The sequence below is a fragment of the Sphaeramia orbicularis genome, chromosome 11 (assembly GCF_902148855.1).
Source record: "Sphaeramia orbicularis chromosome 11, fSphaOr1.1, whole genome shotgun sequence".
Lineage (NCBI taxonomy): Eukaryota > Metazoa > Chordata > Actinopteri > Kurtiformes > Apogonidae > Sphaeramia > Sphaeramia orbicularis.
In genome coordinates this window covers 31,882,851-31,892,673 of record NC_043967.1, presented here as the reverse complement: position 1 = coordinate 31,892,673, position 9,823 = coordinate 31,882,851, and the positions used below count along the sequence as shown (strand labels likewise).

At 34.5% G+C, this 9,823-nt stretch overlaps 1 protein-coding gene across 1 annotated transcript; it reads right to left on the bottom strand.

The window, feature by feature from the left end:
* Positions 1-3,486: 3,486 nt before the first annotated feature.
* LOC115428154 (T-box transcription factor T-A-like) lies at positions 3,487-8,292 on the bottom strand. Its single transcript, XM_030147001.1, is given in 9 exon segments — positions 3,487-3,620; positions 3,623-3,744; positions 5,738-5,861; positions 6,012-6,185; positions 6,659-6,720; positions 6,810-6,871; positions 6,957-7,091; positions 7,494-7,758; positions 8,105-8,292. Coding segments are annotated over 9 exon segments (1,266 nt in total).
* Positions 8,293-9,823: the final 1,531 nt, after the last annotated feature.

The window sequence follows — 9,823 nt, the reverse complement described above, 5'->3', positions numbered from 1 at the left end:
ACATTTACAAAACTATTCTTTCACAATAAAATGCAAATAAATACATAAATAAAAACAAAGATGAACAACCTGAAATGTGCAATTTGAACATATTCTGCCTGTTACTAAATGTTTTGTGCATTTATGGATCCACTGTGATCTGTAGTTGTGTTAATAACAGGAGATGGAATATTGTAGAAATTGTTCAAATTTTAGTTCCAAACTCCAAAATTTTAAAAAATATTCTGTTTATGTAACAAATGTTTATGTATCATTGTGTGTAAATGTACATGTAAATAATAAGTCGAGGCATAATATTGTTAAAATTGCACTAATTTTCCAAATGAAATTTCTGCTTTTTCAGATTATTCACATCTTTTTTGTAAAATGTAAATATTTTCATAATTTAATTGTTGGTTTTTGTACTAAAACAAAAGAAAAACTTGGATTTGTGATTATTTATAGATTATTAAGTCACTATTTTACTGGTCTGGCCCTTGAGATCAAATTGTGCTAAATATGAGCCCTGAACCAAAATGAGTTTGACACCCCTGATTTAGAGCTCTATTTATGTATATGTTTTTACTTTGTTTTTGTTGTTGTATTGATCGTTTCTTTCCTGTTCCTTTTTATTAGACTTGAATGGAGCCATTATAACACCCAATAATTGCCCCCTGGGATTAATAAAGTATTCTAATGATGATTCTGATGATGATTTTTATTTGTTTGGTTAAGGGGTGTTAAACATATGGCATACAAACCAAAAGTGGCCCTCCAAAAGCTTCAGTCTGACCCATGGAATGAATTTACAAAGTGCAAAAACTACAGAAGACATTGACAGTCAAGGGTCTCACTGAGTCTTGACAGGTTAAATGGGATATTTTCCAGTTCCAGATGCTTGTTACTAAATATTTTGTGCCTTTGTTGATATACTGTGATCCATAAGTTGTAATGCACATGTATAAATAATAAACTGAGGCATAATACTGTTAAAATTGCATTTTTTTTTTATTTTTTAAAGGAAATTTTAGATTTTCATAGCTGTTCAGGTTATTTACATTTTCTATGACAGGACAGTTTGTAAATATAAAGATTTTCATACTGTACTTTTAATTTCTTTTTACATGTATATGTATATATAATGATGGGACACTTGGACATTGGAGGTTAAGATTCTATACACTTTTTTGTACCTTTTTATCTGTATTAGAGCAATTGTTTCATCTCAGTTTGTGTCATTTCACCACAGTGTTGTTTCTTCTTCTCTTATTTAGATATTGTGGTATATTGTAGGTGATTTTCTTGTAATATATTGAGTATCACAGCTTCGTTATATCATGATAGTGTCGATAACGTGGGAATCATATCATGATTGAATCATCTCAGGAGTGACTCAGACATCTGTCCCTAGAAAACTGTCATTATCAATATCCTGATTTAAAGAATAGAGATTTGGGTGTAATTTTGCTTGATTGAGAATGAGATGAATAAAATAATTTTTCCTCACACACATTACACTCAGTATTGTTTTAACCTTACAGCGGACCAGATCTTATTATCTTATCTCATCTTATCTTATCTTATCTTATCTTACGTCATTTTATCTTATTTTATTTATCTTATCTTGTTTTACCTTATCTTATTTTATCTTATTTTACGTTATTTATTTTATTTTATCTTATTTACGTTATCTTATCTCGTCTTATCTTATTTTACGATATCTTATCTTATTTTATCTTATCTTATTTTACGTTATTATCTTATTTATCTTATCTTGTTTCACATTATCTTATCTTATTTGATCTTATCTTATTTTACATTATCTTATTTTATTTTATCTTATTTTACGTTATCTTATCTCGTCTTATCTTATTTTACGTTATCTTATCTTATTTTATCTTATCTTGTTTTACATTATCTTATCTTATTTGATCTTATCTTATTTTACATTATCTTATTTTATCTTATTTTACGTTATCTTATCTCGTCTTATCTTATTTTACGTTATCTTATTTTATCTTATCTTGTTTACATTATCTTATCTTATTTGATCTTCTCTTATTTCACGTTATCTAATCTTATTTTCTGTCTTATTTTATTTCTTTTATCTCATCTTTTCTTACCTTATTTTATCTGATTTTATGCTATCTTATTTTATTTTATTTATCTTTTTTTACCTTATTTTATCTTATTTTATATTATCTTGTCGTATCTTGTCTTACCTTATTTTATCTTATTTTATTTTACGTTTTCTTATTTTTTCTGTTATTTTATTTCATTTTATCTTATCTTTTCTTACCTTATTTTAACTTATCTTATATTTATTGGAGAGGTAAGTGTGTCCCTTCCAGGTGCTGCTGTTTGGTCCTTATTCAGTCCTAACATGCAGATCTGAACGTGTGTCGCACCATAACGCAGACTGTAACAGAAAGGTGTCACTGATGGAAAGTAACCCAGTCGATTTCTTAAACCAGACCCCTCTCCATCCACTTGTCATTTTAGTTACATGTCAGAGAAGCCACGTTCACTTAGCGAAGTCGTGACGATGCTGTTTTTAAAGAAAGCTCATATCATGGCGTTAAAAACTTCACAGCTGAGGTTTTGATGCCCGTGGGCAAAGTGGGAGTTAGACCTCACATGGAAACCAGTGAGTGTTTTTAGCATTTTAGGTCGACATTTGAGCTTTTTTTCTTATTAATTAAACCACACCAACCTTTGTTTGATATTGACCTGACAGATTACAGCATTATTTAGATGTGAGTTCTGTTTCCTGATTAATAAAGCTCAAAAATTGTACATCTTTGTAGTTTAAATTAGTAAGAAATGCAATAAATGTCCGTAAAAAGAGACAAACGGAATCCAGTTGAGAAAACAAACATTTTTAATTTATTATTAAATGACATAAATAAAACTCACAGTGAGTTCAATACAAATAGATACTTATGTACATGTGTTTGTGCAGGGGAGCACGATGCAGAAGGCACTTTTGTCTCTCAGTAGGATAATGGAAGGCAAACATTTGTCATGCATCTGGAAAGGCACATTTACATGAAAAACACTGGACGTTAATTTATTCTATATACACAATATACATGTTTGTGTTAGCAGAAACCAAAATTTCCATTTCATATGATCAAGAATAATACTAAAAAAAAAAAAAAAAGTCAAGCATTACTCAGTTTTGATTGGACATGGGAGTAAAAAAAAAATGGTGTAATAAACATGTTATAAATGTGTACTAAGCATGTATCTGTAAAGGATTTACTAAGAGCAAAGCAGAGCTAAATGTGCAGCTTTTCTACAGTTTGCTGCTGTAATATTCTGCAGGAGGAAGGAAACGGATCAACTTGTGTCTTTGCACATTGTCATTCTTAACAGAAAGACTCTGGGATGAACCATCGAAGTGTCACACCCTGAATCCTGTGACCGTTCCACTTCCGGACCTGGACTCTGGACTTTGTGTTTCTGTCTTTAGTCCTGCCACCACCAACGCCACGCTGAGGCTGTTCAGTAGCTCTGAGCGACAGGAGCCCAGGACGCAGCGAGCCGGGCGATGGAGCTCTCGAACTGGGCCTCGCCGACACCGACCTCGCTCAGGCTGGGGTCGTACATGGAGGAGGGCGAGGAGACGGGCAGCGACGAGTCAGGCCGGTGTAGGAGGAGCCCCTCAGGAACTGGGAGGTCAGACCGCCTGGGATGGAGCCGGAGGCGGAGCCTGAAGGGGTGAGGGTGGTCCCCGCTACTGACCATAGGCTGGGGTACTGACTGTGGACGGGAATACAGGACTGGTTAGTTTAGACCAGGGGTGTCAAAGTCATTTTAGTTCAGGGGCCACATTCTGCGGTGGCCCAGAGGTGCAACAGCCCAAAAAATTATCCACTATAAGAAAAAAAAGAGAACAGCCCAAAAATTTATCCACTATAAGAAAAAAAAGAGAACAGCCCAAAAAGTTATCCACTATAAGAAAAAAAAACAAAAAACATCATCCATCTTTTCAGTTAAGGGGGCGCTGTTTACCTGAAAGGTCTCTTGCTTTAAAATTAAGGCCTCCCAAAAAATAAACGCATAGGCTGAAAATTTTTAAGGCCTTCAGCTAATGTGGCTAATGCTAAGGAAGTAACCCACCAGAAGTGGAGGTCGGTGAAAAATAAAAATAAAGTTATTTTGAAAATATATAGTGGATAATTTTTTGGGCTGTTCTTTTTTTTTTTTGTTATAGTGGATAATTTTTTGGTCTGTTCTCTTTTTTTTTGTTATAGAGGATAATTTTTTGGGCTTTCTCTTTTTTATTCCTTATAGTGGATAATTGTTTGGACTGTTGCACCTCTGGGCCACAGTAACGTTCAGCCCAATTTGATCTCAAGTGGGCGGAACCAGTAAAATATTAACAGTGAAAAAAGTAAAATTACATTATGATCAGGTTTACATCTACAAAGTTTCCTTAAAAATCTGAATAACATGAACAACTTGAATTGTCTTAAGAAAAACAAATGTGATTTTAACAATATTCTGCCTCGGTTTATCAGTTTATCATTTACACATGTGCATTACAATCGCACAAAACATTTAGTAACAGGCAGAATATGGTAAAATCGCATTTACTTTTCTTAAGACATTTCTGTTTGTTCATATTTGTTCAGATTATTCACTTTTTTGTAGAAGTATAGTTTGGTAATGTAAACATTTTCATGTAATATTACGTTTTTACACCAAAAAACAAAGAGAAAATTTGGGGTTGTCATTATTTATAGGTTATTATGATAATATTTTACTGGTCTGACCCACTTTAAATCTAATTAGACTGTATGTGCTGTATGTGGAACCTGAATTAAAATGATTTTGACACCACTGATTGTTAATATCTTCAGTGTAATTTTTTGCAATTTTTCTCAAATTCATCCCGCGGGCCGAATTGGAAACATTGGCGGGCCTGATTTGGCCCCCAGGCCGCATGTTTGACACCTGTGGTTTAGAAGCAAGAATTCTGAGCATTTATTTAACTATACAAATGTGTTTTTATTGAGCTGTAGAAGAGCAGATGTACGGCAGATCCTCCTGAGAGCCAGGAAAGTAAACAGTTTTGCTTTTTATATTAAATAATAGCCTTGATTGGAAACTGCATAATACGACAGCTTTCTCAGACACATTTTCTTTTAATTTATGGATTGTCGTTTGCAATGGATGGCTTTTTTTTAAGTAAATCTGTGAAACTCTTGTCTCCTACAAAAATCCAATGATGGGACTTAAGAGGATTTCATCAGAACTCATTTCAGTTTATGGTGCTTAAAACAGACTATTGTGCTGAAAATGTCTCACAGCTTAAATAAATCCTAAAAAAAGGAAGCAACACTGATGCACAGATTTTAGTTTAATTCCGCACTAAGCATATTGTTCTACTGGGATGTGCCGCCCTTTTATTTTTATTTCCAAGTTCCAACATCATACCTATGAATACGTAAATGAAAGTAATTAGTAAAATGGATTAAATGAGGATATAAGAAGATACAAACCATAAAGGTATGGCTAAGTCTGACAGTATTAACATAGGTCACATAGGCCAGTCTAGTAGATCACTTTCTACCCATGTACGTCTTATACTAATATGTTGAACTGGTTGGACTGGTGTTAATGTGTTAAGGTGTTGTTTATAACTGTGTTTGTACTATTGTTGTTTTTTAAGTTTTTTAAGTTTGTGGATACTACTGCTATCTATCTATCTATCTATCTATCTATCTATCTATCTATCTAATGGTCTCACCTGGAGTTGGTGGTGGAGTTGGTGGTGTGGGACAGGGTACCCATGCCTGTCGAGTTGGGGATCTGAAGAGCGGACCAGCTGTCATGAGTGGGCAGAGTTCCTGAAGTGTTGTCCATGTAGTTGTCTGAAAATTAAAACAAGGATAGCAAAATTAATATTAACTGAACTTGGGAGCGTCTCACTTTTGTGTTTTTTTGGGGGGGTCACATTTTAAGCAAAAACTAGATTTTCCCTGTTTTCCACTTTATGTGTTGCACATGTTGGGGGTACTTACTCGTGGTGGAGGTGCGGTGGGGGTAGTGGCTCGGGTAAGGGGCCGCCCTGTGGCTCCTCAGGCTGGAGTAGCGCTCGCAGTATGATCCAGAGGAGTGGCCCGCCGTGCCGCTGAACTGTGGAGGGCTGCTGCTGGGGCAGATGGGAGTCTGGCCTGGGAGGAACCAACCACCAACTGTGGGCATCAAACACACAGTTCACATTTAGAACAGAAGACAAAGCTGGTGTTGGGTTTTTTTTTTATTCATATTATATTATTATTTTATTATATTATTATTATTATTATTATTATTGCATTATTCTGTTATTCTCATGGTTAGTTTTATCACACGTTCCTCCATTGGATGTTTTGTTCTGATTTCATGTCTTGAATATTTGACAAAACATATGTTCACATCTATCAAGACAATAAAACATCATCTGATTTATGCCACTATTCATATTATAGAAGTTGTACATCAGCTTAAGTTTGCAGCATTTGTAGTTTTGCTAACCTGTTTATTTTTTGTTATATCTTTTCTCTTCTATTCTATTCTATTCTATTTGCTATAATGCTTGACATTTTCCTTTTGGTAGAACATACATATAATTACATTTCTACATGTTTTTAAGTGTGAAAAATTAAATTCATACATAAGGGGAACTCACGTTGAGAGTAGCCGGATTGTTGATTGTCTGCGCTGTGATCTGGAACTTCTTTATGGTCACTCCTGTGGTTAAAAAAACACAGTAACGCTTCGATTTTTAGTCATGAAAATGTACTTTTATAATATATGAGGTTGAAAATTGAGGCTCGGACCTTTCTTTGGCATCTAAGAAGGCTTTGGCAAATGGATTGTGCTTGATCTTCAGAGCAGTAATCTGTCAAGAAGAAGAAAAATGTAGTGTTTTTAAATCGATATTAAGTTTTAGAAGTGGTTGAGGATGTAGTTTCATCAAAAGTCACCTCTTCATTCTGGTAAGCAGTGACAGCAATGAACTGTGTTTCAGGGAAAGACTGGCTGCTGATCATCTTCTGAATACCTCCAACTTTAACGATGTGTATCCTGGGCTCGTATTTGTGCAGAGAATTCAGCATAATCTTAAAAAAAAAAAATTAAAACAAAAATAAAAAATAAAGAGGAAAAAGGAATGACTACGTTATCACCCAGTAATTTTTCTCATGTAAGTTTTTTTTTGTAATAACAGGCATCCATCTCCATCTTCTTCTCCTCTAATTCCTGAAATAGTCATAAAAAGTTGCAAAAAGTTTCATTATAATTTATTCATTTATTTGATTTTCACATAATAAAAACATACACATAAACACATGCTGGTTAAAAATTGTGATGAATGGTTACCAAAAACCCTCAAAGGGCTTCACAAGTGGCAACCTCCACATTTCAAAGATTATTTACAACTTTCTACTTCATCTTCTATGTCTGTATCTGTCCCCAGTGTTTTTCTTCGTGCGTAAAAACCACATATTCGACCATCTCCTCACCTGTCCGCCTCCGTTCAGTTTATTGGAGAGTTTGACTTTGCTGAAGGAAACCGGGGCTTTCATCCAGTGCGCTCCGAAGTTGGGGGAGTCCGGGTGGATGTAAACGCAGCTGGGGCTCTGGGGCTCCGGTTTGCCGCCGGGAACCCACTCGCCGTTCACGTATTTCCACCGGTTATTGTCTGCGGCCACGAAATCCAGCAACACTGAATACATGGCGTTTGGGTCCAGGCCCGTCACACTGGCCCTGAGCACTGGAAACATCCTCCTGAAATAAAAGAAAGTAGATTTTTAAGAACTCGAACTGCTCTTTTTATTTTTATCTTTTATGGTTTATTTACTTTTTAGTAAATGCGTTTTATCTGTTTTTGTTTAAGCAAATGTCTCCTAAAAAGCCTCATCTGAAGGCCCTAAAAGCCGTGGGTATAGTTTTTTGACAGTGGGTAATCCTGCCTCATACCCACTGACAATTTTCTTTACTCTTTAAAAAAAAAAATTAGAGCAATATTTGTATATTTGTACATCAGAGTACAGCTTTACGCGTAGAAACCCGTGCGTAAAGCGTGCGTAAAAATGTGCCAAGCCTGTGCCGCGGCCTCCCCCGCCGGACCTACCTTCCAGTTTTGGTGACAATCATCTCGTTGGTCAGCTCTTTGAACTTGTTCCATAAATCCGCGTCCTCCAGAGTCAGTTTTATATCCCTCTCGGATGCGTCTCCCTTCTCGCTGCCCTTCTGGAACTCGCTCTCCACGGCGCTGAGGAGATGCTCCAGGCGCTGGTCGGGGTTGGAAGAAGAAGTCATATTTCCAAGAGAAAAAGTAAGTTCCAAAAAGTTCAGTTCAGTTTACTTTAGTTGGTTGTGGTGCAGCAGAGGCTCAGTGACTCCGAAGAACAGAAGGTGAACCAGTAGAAGGTCTGAGGCCCAGCGGATAACTGGTTTCTAAACCCTGAAGGCCTCTTCATTTAAGGGCCCCAAGGGACCTCATGGGGATGCGGGGCGGGGTCTTTGCGCGCACACCTCTCCTCTAGGACTGTCTCCTAAACCGCCCCCACAGCAGACACACGGTCTCACAACAATTTACACATATTTTACCGATATTTGGAGACTTTGATGTAAGTTTTGTTGGGTAAAATAAAAATAAAAAGTTTATCAAATCAGCTTTTACAAGAGGTGGCACATAAAGTTCACTCATTCTTCACTCCAGATGAAGCACAAGCACAGTTGTTTAAAAAAAAAAGAAAACCTAGAAAAAGTAAAAGTTCTGATTCAATTTGGTTATAAAAAGGTAAAATAAATAAATAAATAAAATGAAAAACTAGTAAAAGTAAAAGTTCTGATTCAATTTAGGTATAAAAAGGTAAAATAAATAAATAAATAAATAAATAAATAAACTAGTAAAAGTAAAAGTTCTGATTCAATTTAGGTATAAAAAGTAAAAAACAAAAACAAACAAACAAAAAACCTAGTAAAACTAAAAGTTCTGATTCAATTTAGGTACAAAAAGCTAAAAAAAAAAAATAAAATAAAAATAAAACAAAAAAAAAAAAACTACTAAAAGTAAAAGTTCTGATTCAATTTAGGTATAAAAGGTAAAAAAAAAAAAATAGTAAAAATAAAAGTTCTGATTCAACTTAGGTATAAAAAGGTAAAAAAAAAAACAAAACAAAAAAAACCTGGTAAAAGTAAAAGTTCTGATTCAACTTAGGTATAAAAAGGTAAAAAAAAAAAAAAAAAAAAAAAAAAAAACCTAGTAAAGTAAAAGTTCTGATTCAATTTAGGTATAAAAAGATACAAAAAAAAGCTAAAAAACCAACCACCAGTAGAACATTCCTGTCAGTTGAACCTCACATTATGCCAACATTTTATTAAGACTATTAAATCTAACATAACAAATAAAATTAAAGATAAAAACAAAACAAAACAAGTGAGAATAATGAACGTCCAAAACCATTTATCACCTTTTTCTTCATCATCCACTCTCTCTCTTTTATTTCCATTAATTTTTCATCTTTATCTTTTACATGTTGTTAATTTAAAAACTCATTACATTCAGTTTGGATCAAAATGAGCAAAAGGAGAATTAAACGACAAAAATCAGAAACTATAGGTATATGTTTTTGTCTCATTATGCTTTTATCATCTTATAATCATCTTTTCTGTCTTGTTTGTTGTGTCTGATATTCTCTCCATGTCTTTTCTATGTATTATCATCACATCCATTTAGGTTAAAGCTAGTATGAAATCATGCACTGATCAAAACAAAAATATCTTCTTGAATTGCTCTCGAATGCAAAGAAACTAAACTAAAGTGCAGATATGTGAAAACTGTCAT